Genomic DNA, 24045 nt, shown 5'->3' with positions numbered 1-24045 from the left:
CTCCAGCGAGCACCCGCCCACCCGAACGACCCTCAGGCCGCGCGACCCCTCCGCTCCGTTCCAGTCTCTCCTTTCCCGTCCCGCTCCGTTCTCTCCCCTCCCGTCCCGTCCCGTCACCTCCGCGCCGCCGCTGCGCCCGGCGCCGCTCCCCCCGCACTGCGCCTGCGCTCGGGCCGGGCCGGGCGGGGCTGCGCGCGCGCAGCTCCCGGAAGCGGCCGGCGACGGGCCCCGCCGAGGGTCAGAAAGCATCGGAAGCGACGGCGGCTGCCTGGCAGGGCTGGGGGGTCGCGATGGAGGACGACGCGCCGGTGATTTACGGGCTGGAGTTCCAGGTGAGCGAGACCGGAGGCCAAGGGAAGGCTGGCAGGTGCCGGTCCTGCCTTCGAAAAGGCTCTGGCCGCGGGGTCGGGTGTGTGTAGTGGAGCAGAGGAGAGCCCGCCCGGGGGAGACCGGCGTCCTCCCTCCTCCCCAAGCCTGGACCGGGGCACCGCGGGCACCGCCAGGTTGTGATGGATTTTAAGGGTGCTTACCACCCGTAAACGCTCGGGCGTTTAAGGGTGTGTGCCCGGCCAGCGGCCGGGAGTCGTTCCCCACCCCAATCGCGCTGTTTGCCGGGCGGGAGCGGGGCCCGGCAGGCTCCTTCTGCCCGCGGTGCCCGGGGGGCTCCTGCCCGGGCGCCGCTCCCGGCTCCGCGCTGGAAAAGGCTTTGTCTGGCGCTGCAGTGGTACCAAAGTACTGCCAAAGAAATAATTGATTCTGCCTTGTCAGAAAAAAAAGAAAAAATTGCTTTTCTGGGGAGAGAGCATGAAACTGTTTCTAGTAAGTTACGAATTTTAGTTGGTTGTACCCTGCCGTAAATCTACGTGAACTTTGTGGGATCTCCCTGTAAAGTCTCTGTATGTGCATTTGTCCCATGCGACAAATCTGTGCATCACATCAGTATTTTGTGGCTGTAAAGAAATGGAACTGTCTAACTCAGAAACTTATTGATCCTCTTGTTAGAGGAGCACAGGTGTTGTGTTTAATAAGGTTTCTGTAAGTTCTGGGAATGCAGAGTGAGAGGGACCCTAATTCATTCTTCCTCCGCCTAAGGGCTTTACTCAGCTGTGATGCGTTGCGGCTGGCTCACCATCACTAGCCATTATAGCCGTAATGCCTGCAGAAGAAAACCAGCACCTCCTAATAAAGCAATTCATTCTGCTGTAGATGTAGTAATAGAAATATCTTCATGGGGCAGGTTTTTTTTGGCTTTTGGCACTTTCGCTAAAGTGTTCGTGTAAAGTAACGTACAAAGGTTCTTTGTAACAAATGACCTGCATGCCGAGTAGTGTGCTCTGTAGTCCTGACCATACCAATAGATTTCATTAGCAAATTTGGATTTGTTTGGTTTTCCTCTTCTGTGGGAGCTGCTACATAATGTTCACCTGCACTAAATGTTGAATCTGCTGAAATCCGATGAAGTCTGTGTGCTGTTTTGTATGATAGTATTTTCTGATTGGGTTGCGATGGCTGTAACTTGGACTTCAAAATTAATGAAACTTATACTTAAATCTCTTTTGCAGAAGAGAATATATATCCTGTACTTAATAATGTTCATAGTTCATTTCTAGTAAGTCACATATAATCCATCTTCCAGGAAGATGGGCAAGCTAGTGTGTGCTGTCTGGAACCTCCATGGACCTGTGTATCCTGCCCCCTCCATATATCCATACGATATATCTGCTGCACACTTCTCTCCTGTGAAGTATGTAACTTGTTGGAGTTGTCTGGCAGGAGGATAAAGCAAAAGGGTGAATAAAGTGGCTGTAATAAAAGGAAATTGCTGTTAATACAGATCACTTGTGGAGAGGGTGAGGAAAGAAAAGATAATTTATGCATAAGTCAGGGAGTATAGAGATGAAGGCTCTGATGTTGATTTCCATTAACTCCCAGTGTGTCTTTAAAACAAATTGCATCTCTGTGCTTTTTGAAAATGGAGACACTAATATAAAAACTTAAACCTAAAAATGATCTGGTTTTTCCAACTTCCATCTCTAGGTCTAATAAGAAAAATGATTATTTTTTTTAAAACGCAGTTTCTTCTGTGTTGCTAGATAATAATGGTTAGCTGTATCATCACATTACTGCTTTTTGTCTGGAAGAGTCTGTTCAGACTATTTTTTTCAGCCAAGTTTTAAAAATTTTGGCTTTGCGTCTCATGTTTGGGCTCTAGCAGTCAGTAGAAGTCTTTCTTTGGCCACTGATGGAGAAAGTGTAGTTGTGTAAATGTGCTTTTCATCTGATCTAATGTGACCTTGTTTATAGGAACTTAAAGCTGATTCTTCCTAGGCGCTATCCACCAACTAACTTAACATTATTTCTGCATGGTTTTTGTTCATTTCCATGTATAGAATGTGTTCTGATGTATTAACATATATAAGGTAACTTAGAATAATGAACAAATACATTTTTCTCTTTTTTAATCTCTTAGGTGTGTCTGTAAGTGATATGAATATTGTACAGACGTGCAAATTATGTGTGAGTGACACTTTTTGTGACTTTTAAAAAGACAATCTCACCATAGTTGCTCTGCTTGTCCAACTGCAGTGAAAATGAGAAGATTATAGTGGGTGGTGAATGAAAATGTGAGATACTGCTTCAGTTAAGGTACTGAGTGATGGGACTGTGGCTCAGGATGATGAATACAAAGCAGCAGCTGCAGAACATTTCAATACCAAGGTGGTTCTTCTAAAAGGAATCTTGGTAGAAATAATCAATATCCTCAACTATAAGAATGTGATGAATGAGTTCCTGGGAATATTGCTGAGTGCTGTATTTTGTCAGTGAAATTATATTGTTCTTGTCCCGTGTAGAGTTGAGCTGGGCTTCATTTAATCTGAAATACATGGGATGTCTACCCCATGTTGAACTGGCTTTCATTTTCAGGGAGTCACAATTTCCCCCATGTTTTTCTTGAGGGTTTAGCTGTGAAAGCACCACTGAACATCTCAAAATGCCGTGTTTGCCTTAGTTTCAGATTGACTGGATAACATTTCTAGCCCCGGAAATGAGCAGTGGGGAGGGGTGCTTTCTGGGATAGGCATTTGGGTCAAGCCTACATCTTGCTTGTTTAAAAGCATGCAGAAGCCAGCCAGCATCATGAGATGAGGGAAGTGGAACATGAGTTATGCCAGAGAATGATCATTTTGGAGCGTGTGTTTGGCACGTTTAATGGGTTTTGGGGATACCACAACACTGAGCTGTATTTCAGCATGCTGGATACTTCTACTGTATGTTGCACGTCAAAAGTATTTAGACATGTGAGGAAAAAGGACAATGAGCAGGAGGCAAGGACCACAGAAAGTTGCCTGGCTGAACACAGGGCCATACTGCCCAATGGCCAGCTCCAGCACCACCCTGAGATAGGGTCTGGCTGAAGCAAGCTTGAAAAAAGTGCACTGATGCTTTGGTAGAGTTAGTGTTCTCCATTGTGGTCATTGTGCTTCTTGAATAAATGATACTTGACCCATTTTGTGTTGTCTGTTAATTGTTAACAGGTTTTATGAATCTGAACAGACACTTGATTTTTTTAGGACTTGCCTGCTTGCAAGAATAAGATGAAACTTCATTTCCCTAAAGCCAAATGTGTTTTCTTAGAGTAAGAAACTTACAGCGAAATACCATCTGAAACAGATTGTAGGAGACCTGCGACCAATGTGTGTGCACCTATTGTCATGAGTATGTTTTGAGAATAGCTCAGCTGACTTACCTGTGATGGAGTAAAAGCCAGGTGTAGATTTACTAGAAGTGGTAAATGGGGTCTTCCCTGGCAAATGTGTGTTGCTTGTGAGCTGCCCAGGGAAAGCTGTGCTGGCTTTCAGGCTTGGCTCTGTTCCTGTGTGGGAATGGGAGCTCCTATGGGCAGTGGTCTTCTCTTCCCTGGGGGAAGCTTTGTGGTCTCCTGTGGGTTCAGAGAGAGCAGCCTAAGCAGAATGTACTTAATAATTTTGGTCCAGCTTTAGTAATGATTTTGGAAGATTTACTTTGAAAATTGAATCAGTTTAAGAAACTGCCTAATAATGTCTTACTAAATTTCTAGCTTTTGTGTCAGTTCTCTTTCTTCTCTAAGATTACTTGCCTCATGAGTGCCAATCCTCTATATTTTAAGCCTTTGTGGTTTAAAGTGTTTATAGAGGAACAAAAGTAGGTAAGTGGCAAAGCTCTCTTAACTAATCCCCCAAAGATCTTCATAATGCATGAAGTGAAACAGTTGGAAAGTATTTTTTAGGACCCTTAAGCAATTAGTAGGCTCTTCCTACTGTTAGGTGTGGTTCAGAATAATGACAATATAAAGATACAGGCAGGTGAACTTGAAGGAACTTTTACAGGATGATTGTTACCTTCATGAGAAATGAATGAGTTTTCTGAGGATGATTGTGCTATGCAGGTCTCTGTGCACATTGCATTCTTCACTGTGAGGGTTTACAGAATCTGTCAATCTTTGGAATAAGGTCAATGCACTAAATACATTGGTGGTGGGAATTCTTGTGCTGTGAGAGACTTGGGGAAAACAGCTGTCTGAGAGCATTGAAGGTCACCTGGGCATGTGTGCTGCCAACCTGATAGTAATAGTCACTGATAGTCACTGCAGCTTATTAGAGTCACTGAGAGAGTCTCCTACTGTGGTGGGAGAAACAAGGCTGTCTTACCTAAGTAAAAATCAAAGTCAACTTACTTGAAAATTGAAATTGTGCCAGAAGGCAAAAATAACATTCATGACATTAGCAGCCTGGGGCTTGTCTGGGGGAGCAGGGAACTTTTATTCTGCCTCCAGAATGAGGCATCAGCAAAGCCAGCTCCTCACCCCACGTAGCAGTACACTAGTCCTGGTTTTCAGCATATGCAGATGGCCAAATATCTTTAAATTCAAATTTAGGGATTTCAAGCCAATACTGTATCCTTACATTGTGCATTGTAAGTTCATGATTTGTTAGTACAGATTGATTTGATTGTATGAATTTCAAATGATGCCTGATTTCAAGAATATTTTTTGTTTGTATTAAATGTAATAGAAATATTCAAGTGTTGGGGTGTGTATGTTTTCTTGTTTGTTAATACCAAACCAGTGCAATGCATCAGCACAACAATATGTGTTGAGCAAGTACTTTTTTGTCTATTAATGCCCTAAATAGTAACAGTCAAATTAACAAAACAAACAAAAAACCAAACAACAACTTTGTGCATTTGGCTGCTATTTCAGAAGATGTTGAGGAGTGAAAATTTTGCAGAAGAAATTATGAACAAAGTGTAGAGAATCGGTGCATTGCAGTTCCATAATGGTCCTAGTTTAAACCAACCTTCTTCACCCTTTTGAGGTTTGCCATTGTGTTCTTTGGGATCATCTCTTGTTGTTGTCAAGTACAATAGATTCTTTTTGTCCAGGGTTTTTATTTTTCTGCCGGTGGCCTAAATTGTCAAGGGCAAGGTAGAAGGTGATCTTTGCCCACCATCACACTGAGCATAGTGTAGGCCTAGACATGATGCCCAGTCTCCAGTTAGTTTTACCTGCATTCTGCTACAATGATAGTTGTTTCTTTTGCTTTATCTTGATACTACTTTGTCATGCTTGTGTTCTAAATGCCCTGTGCATGTGCATTTACTGTAGTGGATTTGCAGTTAAGTTGTTGTCCTGTTTTGTGAAACTGCTTGCTTTAAACTATGCACATTTCCTCATAGGCTGTTGATAAGTATATCTGGATGTGTAGCCAAAAAGTTCTTTGTGGTTCACAGTGTTTTAAACTCTTCTTGCAAATATTTTTTTCCTACAGTTAGGCTTTCTTTAAAAATGAAATGATGTAATTGCATAGATTGTTGCATTGTCTAGCACTGTCAGTTAGGTGGGATGTTGAGAGCATGTGTAAGGATTACTTGCTAACTTACTGCTTGTGTCTCTCAGATGTATATTCTGATTATTTTCTAAGCTTTGTGCCAGTTTTTTCAGTAAGTAATAGTCTAATACCTTGGGTAGAATCCTAAAATAGTTTGGGTTGGAGCAGACCTTAAAGATCCTCCAGTTCCAATCCCTAGACCAGGTTGTTCAGAGCTCCCTCCAGCTGAGTCTTGAGCTCCAGGGATGGGGAGTCCACAACGTCTCTGGGCAACCTGTTCGGTGCCCTACCACTCTCACAGTAAAGAATTAATGTTTTTAATATCCAGTCTAAACCTGCCTTCCTTCAGCTTAAGGCCCTTGTCCTGTCACCATGTGCCCGTGTGAAAAGCCCCTTTCCACATAAGCTCAGTAGTAAACTCTTTTTGGGCTATATACAGTTCTGTGTTCTGTGGGTGCAGACTTAGAAAAATAATAATTTCCACTGGTTTAGATTAATCAGTATTCATTTTACTACACTTTTTTGCTTATTTTCTATCTATAAGCTGCAGTCAAGGTAGGATGCTTTATGAAAGGTTCTATTTGCAACCTGCTCTGACAAGATGACAAAGTTAAGGCACTTTACTTGATCTTGACAGCACTCTGGATTCAGCTGTATTGTTCATTATAAGGATTATTTGGTGTCTTCATCTGTTGAAACAACTTTTTCTCTCCAAGTAACTCAGAGTAGACAAAATTACACATATCTTTGTGCAGGAGATAAGTGAAAGTTAATTGTTCTGATATTGATATTATGAATCAGACTTTCTAATTTATGAAAGCTTGGCGAGTTTGAATTTTGTATCCTGTGTATGGATGTTGCTGGGGTTTTTTGGTCAGGGAATAAACAATGGTATTTCTTCTTGTAAAATATGTCTAAATATTTTTTTCTTGTGCCCTTTTTCTTCTTTCTGCAAAATGGAAAATTATTTTAAGGAAAAGCTAGAGAAGCTGATTACATAAATGTTACTATGTATTTACGTAAGTTTATTTTGGGCATAAAGTTTGTCTCCAACTTTATGCATTTTTGAAAGCAGCTTGACCAGACCTACTTGAAAAGCTTTGAAAGGGCTGGAGACCTCTTTTAGTTCTTTATTTCTTTAAAGGTGCTGGAGGTCTCTACTTCTCTTTGATGTAAAGAAACAACAGAAGCTTCTTTGATTGAGGCGATACATAGCTGTTGGCTCATTTCTAGTGTTTTCTCAAAATAATTCAAAGCAGGTCTTTTAAATGAAAAGAAATGCTTGCAAAGATCTGCAAATGTAAATTCTGTTAAAGACAAAAGGTTTTCTGCAATCATCTTGGTGGACTTAAGTTGTGTCTGTCAATCAGGAACACTCTGGGCTTGTTGTAGATGAGTGCTGCATAAATAAGAAAGTAAAGCAGATTGGTATGGATTCACACTGCAGATCTTTGATCTGTATGAGTATTTTGAACACAAACTACTCATTATTTCTCTGTTTCTTTTTTTTTCCACTATATAGATATTATAAATGTAGGTGTAGCACTAATATCTTATTACTGATAAGCTTGTTGCATTTTTAAACTTTTTGTGCTCCATCTTACACAAAATATTACACTGTTTAAATTACGCATTTCAGATACCAAGAAAGAAATATCTGCTCTATACAAATCCTCCTGAGATTATTCCAAAAAATTAGTTTTTCCTTATTGCTGCTGCTGGACAATGCCTTGCGTGGCTTTGCTTTATTTATGAAAAGTCAAATATCTTTAATTTGCTTTTCTAGAATTAATTTGCTCTAATTTTGGCCATTGGGATCTAATATATTGCAGATATTCCCTTCCAAGCCTTTAGGCATCTTTTTAGTATCAATTTGAAAATAAGTTTCAAATAGAATGATATTGAAGTGTTTCTGAGTCTGAGGGTAACAAGCTGCACAACAGGATGGCAGTAAGAAGGGCCATTCAGCAGTTACCTGAATCCTTCATCAGTATTTGCTTGAAATATTTGCCTTAGTGTCTGGAGAGATCGGAGCTATTTTATGCCAAATAGGATGTGAATTGCAGAGATGTATTTTTAGACTAAAAAAAAATCATATTGAACAATAGTATTAAGGGTATCTTTTGCATGGAGAAATAGCAGATATTCCTCACAATATATAGTTGATAAAAATGCCTTTGAGTATTAGTTTACCTTCTATTTACTCAAAATTATCTGAGAATCTCTGCTACTGACTAGTGCAGACTAGTGACTGTGGTTTTAGCTCAAGCTGTGCTTTGTTTATCAGTGTCTCCCATGGCCCTTAACTGCTTTGTTTTGCTTCTTTCACGACTGTGGTTGGTGTAAGTTGAAGAAGCAAGGCAGAGACTCTAGCAATGCCATTAACATAATACAACAAAGAAATAACATTATGACAACAGTTTTAAAGATAAATAACAAATTACTTCTCCCATCATTCAGACAATTCTTATCTCTAATGGGCTTCAGCAGAAAAGAGGAGGCTTGTTTTTTAATTTGCTTCTAAACATGGTGGTTAATGGTGAGAAAAAAAATAATTTTTACATTGGCTTATTCAACCCAAGTGGAGTGAAAACTCTTGTAAAACCGCTTCTTCCTTGGATAGCATATTGTTTTTTAACAATAGTTAAAAATTGTCCACTGTTCTAAAGGATTTTTTCAGATGATAAAGGAAAATTAGTTTGGGAGAGATGCTGCATTTGATGTTATCTCTGTTATAATGAAGATCAGGTAATGTATTTAGCACCTGTGTTCCTCAATCCTCACAAGTATGAGAAATTGCACAAAAAATGTATTAAGCAAAATGGGCATAAAGGTCAAGAAAGTCTGCCATTTGTAAGAATGTAATGCTTAAAATGACAATTTATATAGAAGTTTCAAGATTTTTGCTGAAATTAACGGATTTTATTAATTGTACTTTTCTAATGGCTTTCTTCTTCCCTAGGCACGAGCTTTAACACCTCAGACAGCAGAAACAGATGCAATAAGATTTTTGGTTGGAACACAGTCTCTTAGATATGATAATCAGGTAATTTTTCTGTCAAATATCAGTTGTAATTTTTATCGCTTTTTGTAACATTGTTCTGGTATCATCCCTCTTCCTTTCCTGTTGAGTATGAGCATTGATAGTCAAGTTGAAGACCTCTGTTGGTAGAATGTAAAGTTATTGACAGGAAATGGAGGTGAATGAAAGCTGTGTGTACTTTCTGAATATCATATCCCTCTTCTAAGTTGTATGATTAAATCAGATTGGTTTAGTAAAGAAACTGCCATAATTTTGTTGATTTAAATCTATAGATGCTCTGGAACTATCTTTAAATCCCTGAAGAGATGCAAAGTAAAACAAAATTCTTTAGGCCTTAATTGCTTCTAATGGGACACTCGGTACATGCACAGTTCAATGTACATGTTGCTTCATAAACTAGATTTTTCAATATTCATTATTGGAAATCAGCTGTGTCCTTCCTGATCATTCAAACAATTCAAATTAAAATTTGAGTGACTTTCATGGCTCAGTTTCTATAGGGCTGTTTCTTCTGAGGTTAAGTCTTTGAGTTGTAATTATACAGCATATTTAATTTTTGTGACTGAATTTCAGTTGAAATCATACTGAAACAAGTTTTTGAGGCTGAAAGGGTTAGAAGGCAGTGCTGAGTGCAGGTGGCAAGGCTTGTGTGGCAGGAGAGCTGCAGGGGTGGCTCTGAGAAGAGGCCAGGGTTGTCTGTGCCAGACACGGCTGGTTCCAGTGAATCCTCTTCAGGACACAGGTGAGTCAGTCTCCCATGAAGGCCCTGTGCTGAAGCAGAGGAACAGAGTGAGATGGAAAGAGCATCAGAGGGAAAACACCCATAACCACCACTGCCCCACATCCCCCTGCCCCACTTGAAAGGATCAGAGGAGTCTGGGTTGAAGTCCAGCCTGGAAAGTGGGGGAGGGAAGGTACTTGTTTATTTGAACTGCCGATGAACTAATTCCTTCACTCAAGTCAAGTCTGTTTTGCCCAGAAAATTAGTTAGTTAGTGGCCTCCCTGTCTGTAGCTTGGCACATAAATTGTCTCATTCCTATTCTTCCTGGTTTCTCCGCATCTTTCCTGGGGAGAGCAGGTGTCTGGGTGGGAGTCTGTTAGCCAAGGCTGACATAGACCCACCACAAAAGTCCCTGGCATTGAATGGACCAACTCTTTGAAAATGGCGTGTAATAGGCTACACAGAATCACTTGGAACTACAGCTTTGGGACATGTCAGCTGTCAATTCCCAATTTGAATTCATTACTCAATGATAAGACTGGATGAGACTCAAGAAAAGTTATTCCGAGCATAAGGGGGTGAAGTATTCAGTTTATTTCCATTTCAAGTAATACTTGGAGTATTACTTGAAATGGAAAGGAATAACAAAATAAATGGCAGACACACTTAGTTAAAATTAAAAGTTCAATGCACACAGTTATATTTTTGATTGTGCTGTCTCTTGCTCTTCAAATATTTGGTATAATGTGGGGTTTTTACTGTTATTTCTGTGATGGTCTTACAGCCTGCTCAACTAATTAAATCCTGATACAAAATTGATGTAGAAGAGTGGTTCTCACCAGCTGATTGCCAACAGATCTTAAATAATTTAAATTTTCTGATTTTGAAGTATATGCTATGTATTTTGGAAATGTTTGCATGTGTTTCAACTTTGAGTATGCTTTTCTTTCTCCAGTGAATAACATTAACAATAGAAATGGAGGACAATTTCTAGTGTATTCACAAATGTTTGGAGGTTATTGGCCTTTAGCTGTGCCTCAGGCCATCATTTCTTCTCAGCTAGTTCCTCAATCCCCAGGAAGTGCCCTAGGCTCAGCTCATTATAACTTAATTCAGCACTAGGTTCTCTACATTTACTTAAAAACTTTTTTAGTTACCTGACCAAACTTATGAGCTTTTCTTGCAACACTTAATACTTTACTAAGTCCTGCACAGCAATGCAGATTATTTCTTCCCTTCTGGTCATGGGCAGGTATAGTGCAAATGAAAGAGCAATAATTTTACAGCTGGCATGATAACTTTTGCCTCATTGAGGTATATTGCTGTATAAAGCAATTTTAGGTATTCATAGAATATATTTTAGGTGAAAATATTTTCCTATTAATACTAGTATTTCAAAGGAAAGGAAAGTTTTTATAAGATTTTGCATTAGGTTAGTGTTTGACATATTAATAGTGTATAGGACTTGGCATTTGGTCCTCATAACATGCTGCAAATGGTTTAAGGAGTAGCACTGTGTTCGGTACAGTGTACTTCTGGAACTCTTGTCCTCAGTACTTTCATTGTTGCTAAACTTTGTGTTTATTGTACCCATTGGAAATATCCAAGTATGTAATTTATTCTTTCCTCATCTCATTGTCAGAACTCTTCAAGTTATTTTCAGTCTTGTATCTTAGAACTTAAAGTACTTATTTTCATGATTTATGTAGTGCATTGCATCTGCTGTACCTAGCACCTCAAACCTTGTGTTCAGTTCTGGGCTCCTCGCTGCAATGAAGGCTTTGAGGTGCTGGAGTGTGTCCAGAGAAGGGTGATGGAGGTGGTGATGGGTCTGGAGCACAGCTGTTCTGAGGAGCAGCTGAGGGAGCTGTGGTTCTTCAGTCTGGAGAAAAGGAGGCTGGGGAGGGGTGGGGGTGTCTTATCACTGTCTGCAGCTACCTGAGGTTGTGCCAGGTGGGGGTCGGTCTCTTCTCCCAGCCAGGAGATGGGGCAGGTGAGAAAAAATAGCCAAATAGCCTTAAGTTACACCAGGAGAAGTTTAAGCTGGATATTAGGAAAAAATGTTTTCATGGAAAGGGTTTTAAAGCATTGGAAAAGACTGCCTAGGAAAGTGATGGAATCATCGTCCCTGGAAGAGCTCAAAATGTTTGAATATGGCACTTGAGGACATGGTTTAATGGTGTACATGGTGGTGTACAGTATTAGGTATTCAAATACTTTCTATGAAATTTCTGTTGTCCTTAGTATTTAGTGACTATTCCATATATCATGTATTCAAATCAATAGGAAGATTCTTAGTGAAAAAAACATTGGAGGAACTTCTGCAGTTCTTTTTGTTCTGCTGATCAACTTATTATGGTAGGTAGTGTTCATTGGCTGGCCTTGCTGTGAAAGCTGTCATTTTTCAACTCACAAAATGTAAACAATACTGCTGCATAAGAATTAAATTCCATATTTCCCAAAAATCTCAGTCTGGGCCTTTCATGAGCTTCCTTGTGTTCCACCACTTTAGAGCTGTCCATGTTGTCAGCTGAATCAGAAACGTAACAGCAGACAGAGATGGGTTATCTGTGCCTTCAAAGCGCTGGGGTAAAGAGCACTGCCTTATGTGCTGAGTGATTTACAACCTGGTTATTGTGGGAAGAGATGTGTGTGGCTGTAGGAAATGGGGTTTACATTTATGGTTCACTTTCTCGGGTGAGAAACTTGGCCTGAGTTGCCAAAGGAGACTCCAAACAAAAGCAAGGTATGAGGTTAAACTGATCTTTTTTGTCACTCTAGGATGGACATGCACTTGTTAGGGTAGATGGAAGGTGGTCTGATTCTTAAATAGATTCCTAGGTTCAAAGGAGTGAATGAAGTCTCAAAAGACAATTTGCTGATCAACTGCAGAGGCAGTTCTGTGCCTGGGATGACAAAATGGAAGAATAATATAGGTGATGTGATGCAGGATTATATTTGAAGGAGTTTCTGATGACTGTTTGAACAGTAAAATAAAAGGTAATGTGTAAACTCATCCCCTTAAAAACAATAGTGTTAAGATGAAGTTGAGACCTATATTGCAACTTCTGTATTTTAATAAGATCATCTGCATTTCTGCATAGCTGAGAGTTTTGCAGTGATTCAGTAGTTAACTTAGTTAACTTGATTCAGTCGTGATGATAGGATAACTCTTGGCTTTTTTTCCCTCTTCATTGTTCACCCAACTTTGAAAATTAATTTTTAATGAGGATACAGTTCTTCAAAATTTGTGAGTCTTCTAAATTTATTTTCCTCTGTTGAGCTTAGGAGAATTAGTACCATGACTAAAGTTCCTTCTGTACATTATGCCAGGCTAAAATCTTCCTAAATTCCTTGTATTTCTCCAGCAACTATAGAAGAACAGCTGACTAAAAAAAGGGAGGGAAAAATGGTAGACCTATTAAAAAAAACCCCAAAACATAGCAAAAAAACCTGCAACAAACAAAAATGAAAATAATGAAAAACAAACTTCATTCTGTCTTTTAAAAATATTGTCTGTATATTTAAATAATATTGTTGTTCTTCATCTTTTAGTACTTTGTTTCCATATAGTATGAAATGAGTAGATTTGTATCTTGATAGTGATATGTGACTGCTAAAGTGAACTGTCAAAGTTTCTGAGTGTAAAGTACTTGCTTCAAGAAGAGTCCTTTCCCTCTCTCTCTCCTTCTTTCTTTGTAGGTGATTTGAATTATATGATTTGGATACAGAATTGGTGCAGACATTTAGACTAAGGATTGTAATGTTGTTATTTTTGTTTATTGCTATAAGAAGCATTGAATTGTAATATGTGGCTTATTTACTATTAGCCATAAAATGAAAAATCACCTTCAAGCTTTATCTTGAAAATTGAGAATAAGCATGGTATTTCCTCAAACAGGGAAATTGCTTGTGTTTTTCTAAAAAAGTTAATCCTGCATGAAATCAATGGTATAGTAAATTGTTATTATAACAATTAATTAAAGTAGATATTGGTTATAAAAATCTCATTAAATTGTTCCGTGTAGTCATTGTGTATAATTAAGACCCACAGGAAAACATTTGAAACCCTAATGTTGTATTTTATTGTATTTGCAGATTCACATCATAGATTTTGATGATGAAAATAACATTATAAACAAAAATGTTCTTCTTCATCAAGTGGGTGAAATTTGGCACATTAGTACAAGTCCTGCTGACAAAGGTGTACTTGCAACCTGCTACAATAAAAGTAAGTCCTTTTTCAATTAGCCCAAGTTGTACAAATGCTTTGATATTTTTGAATGTGTCAAGTTGAAACCTCTAGCTAGGTGTAGACACTTTCAGTTGGAATGACCAACACAAGCATTTCTAAGAAAATCTGCAAAATTTAATTATATCTCATTTGTGTCTTGTCCTTCAATTATCTTGGTTAGAAGTCCACTTCTGTGTTCATGTTAAGAAAAGCAGCAAAATGAGCCTTATGTTTGACTAATGAATGCAAAGCATGGCAAATAAAATATATTCCTGTTACTTTAAGCATAATTTTTATTGATGTTTGCTTTTAAAAGTGCAAGTAAATGTCTTTCAAAATGTGCTGGTATCAAGCTTTACTTAAAACTGCAGATGAAGTTTGTATATAATGTTATTTTTCATATTTGAAATGCAGGTATGCCTACAGAGGGCTACTGCTTCTTATCTAAATATTTCCTCAGTAGGAATGTTCCTTGTCTAACCTTACCATAAGTGCACACAGCTATTGAGATTCAGGGTCTCTGTGCAATTCCTGAGTGAGGCAGGTGTGAAGATTTTGTCGTCAGGCTTGAGAAATCCACTTGCATCACTCAGGGAAGGGGCTGATTTTTCTCTCTGGCAAGAAATCTGAGGTGTCAATTGAAATAAATATTATTTCATCCAGCCAGTATTCATCTGTTCTTTCATGGAAATGCAGTCCAAGTGTATAACAATTACAGAGTTAGTTTCAGGCTTTGTACATTGGTGAACAGCTGTGGTGATGTGTGTTCCTGCTGTTCAGCCTTCTGATTATATTAGGGAGAGGATTCCAGGATTGCCTAGTTCTCCTGAGTCTTTTGGATTGAAAGAAAACTGCTAAAATTTGAATTTATTTCACAAATCTTAGGTGATTTTTAAAAAAACAATGATAGTAGATAAGTTAAGTAGGTTTTTCCATTGAAATTACTTTGGGCATTTTGAGAGCCTTTCTGTGAGATTTCCAAATTCCTTTATTGGACCTTATAAATCACATGAATGTTTTCTATTCCAGATTATTTGTGTTCTAGATTTAGTTTATCTGATTTCTTAATATTAAGCTCTATTGTTTAGTCTTCATGCATCTTACTTTAGAATTATCAGCCATTAACTTTCTGCAGAAAACAAGTTCTTATTCTCAAATGGTGATTACTGTCTCTAAATAGCAGTGTATAGAACTGAGAGCACACAGTGTGAGGTTCTGTAATAAGGAATACTGAGTTCTGCAGACAACTTATTTCAAGCAGTAATGCAACCAAATTAAGCAATCGAAACCTTTACAACTCTTAATGTACTGCATTTCTTTGTTGTTTTAAAAAGACTCAACTCATTTTCTAATTGAACTGCAAGTCAAATGAGGTGATGCTTTCAGGAATAGCTGTCAGTATTATGCCCATCCCTTGTGTCTGGGCACAGCACTTCTGTCAAGACTTGAACGTTGTTGAAACTGGGAGATCGAAGAAATGTGAGATGTGTCCATTATTAATAGCTGTTTTTTGAAGTTGCTTAAAGAAGTGATAAAATGTGGCATTGAAGAGAAGAGAATTACATACATTTTCCATTTCCTAGCTCACTGAATGAGCTAATGGAATAGGGTGAAATTTCCTTTTCTGTATTGAGAAAGGTACTGTGTTTTCCTTTACTCTTGCATATTTGCAAAGAGTTATCATAACTGATGTATTAAAAAAAAGATGTTGTAGGTGCAGATAGGTGTCCTGATTTTGATTTTTGTTAGGAGGAATTTGCCTTTTATATAGGAAGTTTGGAGAATATAAATTTCTTTTTTCAAATGCAGAGAAAATCTGTCCATGATATCCAGTTGTTATCATCCCCTGTTACGTTATTGAGACATTGAGACTCTTGTTTATTTTTTACTTGACTACTTGATAGTTAATACTACTGCCTGAAAGTCACCAGCAATCTTGCTCTGTTTTGAAATACAAATGAGGTGCTGGTTTCCTTCTCTTTTTTCATGAGGGAATAAAACTTAGCAAAATAATGTAATATTCAAAGCTTTTTGATAATTTCTTCTGAGTGCTCTGAGAATTCTGCATGAGAAATGGGTGTGTGCATCCAGCTGGTACACAATGGGGCAAGGTTCAAACAGAAAGTTTAAGCCATCTCTATCTTTGAGAAGAGTGCTGATGTAATGATGCTCGGAAGTTTTTACAAGTCTGGTTGAGAGATGCCTTGAATTGATATACCAGAAGTCTTAATCAAAACTCTAAAAATCCTCTTATGTGGGGAAGTTCCTACATTTGATTTAGTTTTATTGTTGCTGTTTTGTTGGTTTTTTTTTTTTATTTCAAAGACAGTATTTTAACTACTACGAAATCCCACACCATCATGCTTAGATCTGAAGGTTTTTCCCATGTGTGTGGATGTAAACGTGTATGGGTTGTTTTCTCCTGAAACGTGTGGGTAGGAAACCTCCTTCAGAAGTAGAAACAATCTAATCTTGTCACTCTCTGGGAGCATGATTTTTTTTCTCCTCCTGCCTTCATGGATATATGAAATACTTTTACTTGTCTTTGACTTATAAGTGAAAGAGGCATAAAGAGGTAGAACTTAAAATGTATTTATTATTTATTACACCTAATGAAGAACAAAGTCATGTACTTATAAGTCATAATAGCTATGCTTCTATGTCAATAAAAAATAATTTGCTTGTTGTCCACTAGATTATTTTCTTTAAGTGCTTACTTTTGATAAAATCATATTTTTTGCCCCTAAATGACTAAACTTGAAGCAACCATAATTCACTCATTGTTTTGAGATGAACTTTTGCTTTTAGAAGCTCTCAGCAAAATATGTCAAAAGTGCCAAGTATAGCACATTTCCATGACTGGAGGCAGACTCCCCACTCATATTTTTGGCTTTACTGCCTTTTTACATGAAGTCCATCAGAATATTTACTGACATTGATTCTGCATATCTTTAAATTCTGTGATTTCAAGAAAAGAATGTCCCCCTAAAAAGTAAAAATAAGATGGCTCATCTTCTTGTTCACAAGAAGTCACAGGAAAATTTAAATCCTTGTTGAATATGTAATTTGGGAACTATATTCTCTAAACAGTCAGTAAAGTTAAATGAAAGGGTGATCTGTATTCTTTGTTCAAGATATAATATGTATAAGTCAATGTATAACTAGGTTTTGAAAAGGAAAATATCTTCCTGACTCTAAAGACAAAATGAAGGAAACAGCCTTTTTTGTTAGCATCAGTATTTACAACTTTGTCTAATCTTGATATTGAAAACATACAAGGCTTTATTAATGATGCATTCTCAATTATGACATTAACATAACTATGACATTAACTCAATTATGACATTAACATAATTGTTCCAGTAGCATTGGAACAATTGTGTCTTTGGATATTAACCAGAAATTCCATTTTCTAGGATGTTTTGTCTTAATGTAAAGAAAAAATTGTGGAACTGTGTCTCCCCTCATGCCCCTCCTCATGCACACACTTCAAAAATACTGACCTAATCACATAATTACAAAGGGAGAACTTATTAGACTCAGTTCCTGCCTCAATTGTAGTGGTTCCCACCCTCACTGATCATGAATATGCCACTTAGGAAATTTTATACTGTTATGACTGATATCATAGGAAGATGATTTTATTCTCAAGTGTTAGGCTTACTAGTTATGTATAATCTTGTCCCACCCCAGAAAAGATCAGGAATTTGCTATGCTGGTGGCACAGCAGTTGTCTGTGCTACACATTTTTAATTCACTCACCAATATTTTGTGCTAGAAATCTATTAAGACCATCCTGGTGCAACTAACATTGCTCAGAGACAGAATGTGTCTTCAGGAGACACTGAGAAGTAGCTCCTCTTTTTGCAAATGTGTTTGGCAGCTAATTGATGTTGTGAGAATTAGGAATGTTATATTTTATCACAGATTCCCTAGGTGAAGAGAGAAAGTGCATAAATATATGAAAGAAACTAAGTTAAGAGGAGAAAAGAAGGATTATAGTCTGAATATCTCAGGGGCAGGGGAAGAAGGCTTTGTAAAATTAATATCTGAGGTATCCAGAAGAACTCAAACACTATTAGTTTCGTGACATGTTGATGCATCATTTTTCTCTTCTACTATAGCAAATCAACTGACTTAAAACAGGGGTGTAGTGTTTTTGGTTTTTTTTCCTCTTGAAGAGAATGATTGTTACTGACAGCTTTAAAGTAGATAAAAATCAAGGGGAGAAATTAATTTGGTAGTCTTATTGCTTTAGAAGTTAAATTAGATTGCTCATGTTCAGTATGAGACAGATTAGGTCTTAAAAAAAACTAAAAGGTTGGATTCTTGAGAGAACAGTGCAATTTAGGGATGTTGTTTGGACGATGATAATAAAAGTGACTATAAGATAGAGTGCTACAGTTGCATTGTAATTTGTTTAATGCCTAATCCCTGAAAATTTGCCTATGATATTTACTAATATTCTAAAGTTATGTTCAACAAAGCTGAAATCATATCATTTGCTTTACAGTAGCCCAGAATTAAAATGGAGGATGCTGCATTTAGTGCAAAATCTCTGTCAGAACAATTCTAGGAACTTTACACCTTTCTTCTTTTTACTGATGTGGTTAGTTGTAGTCAGTTGACTATTCTCTTTTTATTACTTTTATTAAATTAAAATTGGACAGATGTGGCACTTGTAAAAAGTGAATAAGAAAGGTGACAAAGCAATTAAGGAGATCATAGCATTTCTTAGTAGAAATCCACACTTAAATATCAGAAAAGAAGAATTATGGGGTGGGTTTGAGGGTCAAAAATGTACCCTTCAAATAATGATATGAACCAAGGAGAATGATGGTACACTAAATATAGGAAGTTTAAAAATTCAGATAAATTAGTCTTCAAGAAGTTGGTAACTAACCAAGCACTGTCTTCAACTGCTAAGGGGAAAATCATTTCATGCATGTATTCCTACTCCAAGTTTGAAAGGAGCTTGCTTCATTATTCAGAAGAGCATCCTAGCCTACTCTAGGATAATTTTTTCATTGTGAAAAGGTGAAATGACAAAACCCTGTAATTTACACTAAAGGGGAGTATCTTGGAAACTAGAACAGTGGAGATCTGACAAAGTGCTAGACTCCAGTGGAAAATTATCTGTATACAGTCTCAATATTGCTCAAGTTTCAGGCTATAGGAGGGGAATTCAGAAAGCCATTTCATAGACTTTCAATAATGTTCTGAGGCAACAAGAAATACCAGCAGTCAATGGGCTAGGGTGTGTTTAATAATTTTTGTATGTAAAGTATGTGATGGAAGCCTTAGCTCTAGAAATAGCCGAAAAAATTTGGATCCCTGCATTGATGCAATGATTAATATGATGTTGGGTAATACTTGGAAATATATTGATGATACCCATTTTGTCACTCCAGTTTGTCATACACTTTTATGAGATGTTTGAAAAATTTCCAAGTTAGGTGGTTTTGCAGTGGTGGGTGCAGATTTTATGTGAGTTCAGGGGCTGGGGGAGTCATGCCTTGAATTTGCTTTGTTTAATACAGAACTTATTTTTAATCTGTTGCCTTGTTTATACATCCCTCCCTGTCTCTCACCTGCTGTTTTGGGATGCTGTTAAAATGGAGGCAGACTACTTCCTGTGGACTTATAAACTTCAGCTACATCGTTAAAGTAATGGGCAATTCAGAGGGATTTTCTGTAAGCTGTTTAAAGAGTTCTACAGCCATTTGCCAGTTTGCCAGCAATGGATGGCTTCTTTTTGAGTGAGTCTTGGATCTGGTCTCTGTGGACCAGAATACTAAGTAGAAAGGTTGAAGCCAATGATCATGGTGATGAATTTGGGGAAAGCTGTCATTCTAAAATAATGTTTTATAAATGTAATTATAGCTTATACAGCAGTATTTTCAAAATCTGAATATAGCTTTCATTATATCCTCGAAGGTAGAATTAACCCCCAGATTTGTGCATTGCTCTGAGATACAGATGAATCTATTTAGCATGTCAGCAAAGAAACTAGTGGTTTGTTTGAATTATGATACTGTGTAATGGCCAGCTACTTGGGTAGTTACTGTGTTCTGTTACATGTTCTACAGAAACTGAGCAATGGTAAAATTGTTTGGGAAGTCAAGGGTTAAGGCAAACTGCTGGTGGGTTTGCCTGACATGATGGGGAGATAAAGGGGAGGAAATAGAAAAATGATCCAGACTGAAAACTCTGCATAGGTGGAAAATAGTTTGCCTGCTGAATCTCCAGTTAGCCCTTGGTAGTGGTCTCCATTACTGCAAAGGTGAATTTTTGGGATGTGATTGCATGCAGCTACCCTGGGTGCAGGAGAAAGATGTGCTTGGAGGGGCGAGAGTGAAGGACCATGTCTCACAGCATAATTGTGACAATTGTACTGTTGCTGTCACCTGTCTAATAGGGGAAATACTTACTGAAAGACAAAGTGAGGAAATTAAGGCAATGGTAGGGTTGGAGAAATAAGGAGATCCCAAAAACAGCTAAGGGATATGTGAAAACACGAAGAAGTGTGACGTGGTAAAATAGCTTTTGGGCAGTCAGTCAGTGGGAGGCTTGAGAAATGTTAGAGATAACACCCTTAGGTGTTAGCAGAGATTGTCTGTCCATAAAAAAAACTATTGTTGTGGTTAAATGTCTGCATGTTTTGGTTTTTGATTAGCATTTCTCTTGTTTTGCATTTTGTTTCTTCTTTATCTGTGGCAACTTCTGCTATATTCCTGTTTTTCTTCCTTTCTGTGGCATTTACTGAAAGGATTGGTGAAATAATTTGCCAAGATGTTAGATCCATATTGTTGGATCTAACTTTTAGTTTTGTTCCTGTTAGATGAACAGTGGTCTAGAGGCTTCAGCTTCTCTTTTAGCTGTTTTAAACTGTGCCAGCGAACTAAACAGAATGGTTATGCTGATTGTATGCAATTGTAAATTGGGTTGCAAGGGTATTTTCACAACCATGAGAATACTTTTATGTTGAAAACATGAATTGAAAACCTGAAAATTAGTATGTCACAGTATAGGTGATAAAAATAACAGCATTAAAGTCTGATGTTTGGAATGATTTACTCTAATGATGTCAGGTAGGGTGGAAGCTGATGTGAAAAGTGTGTGTGAGAGCTGTATCAACACTGAAAACAATTTAAGAAAACAAGCCTTACCTGCTAGTTTGTGAGGGATAGAACCTGCTGGCTGTGCAAGTCTTAATGTTGAATAATCAGGTTTTGCTATCAATTAGCTGCATGTTTGTTGGGTTTTTTTTTGGTTTTGTTTTTATTTGATTGGTTGGTCATTGTTTTTTTACAGCAACATTGCTACAATGAAATTTTTTGCTGGAAATTGTAACCTGTAGAGTAAAATAAATAATCTCAGGATATTAGACTATTGTAAGGTTATATATGTATTCTAATAACTTGGAACCATGGCATATGCATCAATACATGTATAACCTTACAATAGGGCCATGGCATTGATCTAGGGGCTGACTTGCAGTAGTGCCTACTGTTAAACTGTGAGGGTGCTCCCTGAGCAGTTTTGGCGTGGGCCAAGTTACAGACAACAATGCCCAGAATGTAGTCCAAGAAATTCATGAGTAGTTGGAGTGTAGCCTCCTTCTTTTAACTTAGCCTCCAAAAATTTTCATTTGATTGTGCTTTCTGGCCTCAGGGCTGGAGACCTGTACCTGACATTATTTTAAGCAAGTTGCCGAAAAAAAAAAAAATACCTGTCATAGTTCTCCATTGCAGACTTCTGTAAAATACAGAGACTGTTTTGGAGAATGTATTGAAGAGAAACATGCAAGTACTTCAGAAATTAGAGAAAAAGATTTCAGAAAAAGGATGTGATAAAGGTGTATATGAAATAAATTATGGTATGAAGATCTGGTCAAGAATTTCTGTTCTGCTGATCTCAATAATACTCTGATCCTGTTGTGTGGCTTATTCCACAAAATTGAGTAATTGTTTTAGAGCTGATTTCAGCCTTCTAGAGAAGAGGATATTTTGAAACAGTTATCCTTTTTGTATAGCGTTTTTACGGTGTATGGTGCTCGGGGTGGTTTTGTTGTGATAAAGATTAGTAGGTGTTGTGGAGGTTCCTAAAGAATCTTGATGAATTAAAGTGAAAGCTTCATGCTGCTCAATTTGAAGAGAATGTTTAATTACTGGGTATTAGGTGCACGCACTCATTGAGGCAAAATTAAGTTTCTAGCAGTGATAATTTCCTTAATTCATACTAGTTCTTTCTTCTGAAGAAGGCACTACTTTTCTGTCTGCTTTCAGGTACCGAATGCTGAATCAGATCATGAGCTGGAGTTGTTTGCCAGCTTGGTGATTTCTGAGTTCATAGAAAGGCTTATCAGGTTTTCCTGGGGCTGTGAAACAATCACTTCTCTTTTATTCTCAGTGCCCTTCGTAAGGATGCTGATGATTTGCTGACTTCCTCATCTACTGCTGCACACAAGGCCCAGAAAACTGTCAGTCTTGATATAAAGAGCTTTTTCCTGAACTGTAACTACCACTTTAGAGTGGTAATTACATCATGTTGGGATGGCTTGAACTGTTTTTCTCTACATGCATTAACTAACTTTTGTAAACAGAAGAGCTCATCTTTTGAGTCCTTCTATTCTCACCTTTTCCATGGCATGAAATTACCTGAAACTGTCAGGTCTGCAAGACAAGGTACTTGACACTGTTACTCTAATAACGCTTTTTGAGGAGCTCACAGTGGAATGCTTCCTCTGGTTTTAACTTTGGCCTTTCAGATAATCTTTGTTTTAAATCCATGAGATAAAGCTAGATTAATTCCTTTCACTAGGAAGAGGTAAAACTAAATTTAAAAACATAATTAGTAAGTTTCTATGTTGTTGTCATCTTTTGCATTTCTACTTGCCTCTGCTTCTCCTAAGAATTCAAATTCTTATTCAAATCTATGGAAGCATATGTGGAAACACATTTATTGTTGTCCCTGTTCAAATGTATTTTTAAACTCCTACAAAATTAGGTTCTGCACTTGTGTTTCATGTAGGGACATATAAGGCCACCAGAGGGCAAAAGGAAGTGAGACTGGACGAAGCTGTCACCTGCAAATTTCCACATGCAGGCAGGCATGTGTGTACACACATCCTGGTTTTCACTTCAATTCTTTCAAACAAGATAGGTGCCCTGGTGCAGTGGTTATATAGCTTGCATTTCTGGATTCAGAGCATACAAACACAAAACTGGTATTTAATTTTGTTGAAAATAATTTGCCTTTAAAATCCATTATTTCAAAACAATAAATCTACAATGAGTTATGGCTGCCTGGTGCATTGCACTTACACCCAGTGAACTCATGTATTAAAAAAAAATACTTTCTGTAGAGAAGATTGATCAGTAAGGATACTGGAAATAATGCTGCTGGTGATGCTTCATCTGCTTCGTATTGAAGACATCAGGTGACACTTTTGCCTTGCTGTAATGAAAGCACTCTGTGTAGGGAAATCATTGGTACAGCCATGGGATATGCTACAGTCATTAAAATGGGCATGGAAGTGGAATGTGTCTTTAAGTATTCCCTCTTCTCAGCAGTGGTGGTAGGATTTACAGAAGATTTATTCCCATGGTTTGAAAGAAGAAATAAATGTCCTAATGTTCTTTTAATGTTTTTTTTTCCCTAGGAATTCTAACTGTTATATGTAATTTGAGTGTTTCTTTACAAGTAGTTTGCAGTAAGCTTTTAAATGAATTGGTTGCCTGTCTGATCCACATGATGAAAAAAGCTACACGAGTGATGAACAGCTTGAGAAATTGTTCCATGTTAATTCTGTTCAAATTTGAAGGCCTCTGTGCATAGATGTGCATTGCGTTTTGTCCAGGTGAGAGGTAACATAGCTGTCGTATCATAGTCTGTGCTATAATCTCACTTGCAGGTAAGGCTGCTGTAGGTAGCTCAGTAGTGCCTCAGCCAGTGTGCAAGAGCAGATGCACAGTGAAAAGTGTAAGAGCTGGGGGACCATGGACCATGTATAATATAATTAACGTGAAGCATAGATCCTTGTTATCCCTTGATTTAGGATCTCATCTTTATTTGACAGTGATTATCAGGATAATTGCAACATTTTTTTGTATGAAGCAAAAGAAAATGAGTGTCAGAAGAGGGAAGAGAGAAAATGACAGAAATTCAAGTATAACA

General features: G+C 37.9%; 2 protein-coding genes across 4 annotated transcripts in view; one reads left to right on the top strand and one right to left on the bottom strand.

The window, feature by feature from the left end:
* Positions 1 to 249, bottom strand: part of TRAPPC12 (trafficking protein particle complex subunit 12) — a 50694-nt gene extending 50445 nt beyond the window's left edge. The window contains exon 1 of one of the 2 annotated variants that reach the window (XM_064707669.1): positions 129 to 249. In XM_064707669.1, the coding sequence (XP_064563739.1) occupies positions 129 to 249 (121 nt within the window). Of the gene's footprint in view, positions 1 to 117 lie in introns of both variants that reach the window. The other variant, XM_064707668.1, reaches the window with a different exon arrangement.
* EIPR1 (EARP complex and GARP complex interacting protein 1) overlaps positions 204 to 24045 on the top strand; it is a 72820-nt gene continuing 48978 nt past the window's right edge. For both annotated transcript variants that reach the window (XM_064707672.1, XM_064707671.1), the window contains exons 1-3: positions 204 to 332; positions 8830 to 8913; positions 13731 to 13863. In XM_064707672.1, coding sequence (XP_064563742.1) covers positions 291 to 332; positions 8830 to 8913; positions 13731 to 13863 — 259 coding nt within the window. In that variant the 5' untranslated portion in view covers positions 204 to 290. The remainder of the gene's footprint in view (positions 333 to 8829; positions 8914 to 13730; positions 13864 to 24045) is intronic.

This window comes from Zonotrichia leucophrys, chromosome 3, assembly GCF_028769735.1.
Source record: "Zonotrichia leucophrys gambelii isolate GWCS_2022_RI chromosome 3, RI_Zleu_2.0, whole genome shotgun sequence".
In the NCBI taxonomy this organism is placed as follows: domain Eukaryota; kingdom Metazoa; phylum Chordata; class Aves; order Passeriformes; family Passerellidae; genus Zonotrichia; species Zonotrichia leucophrys.
The sequence above is the reverse complement of the archived record's forward strand: the minus strand, read 5'-3'. Positions and strand labels throughout refer to the sequence as shown.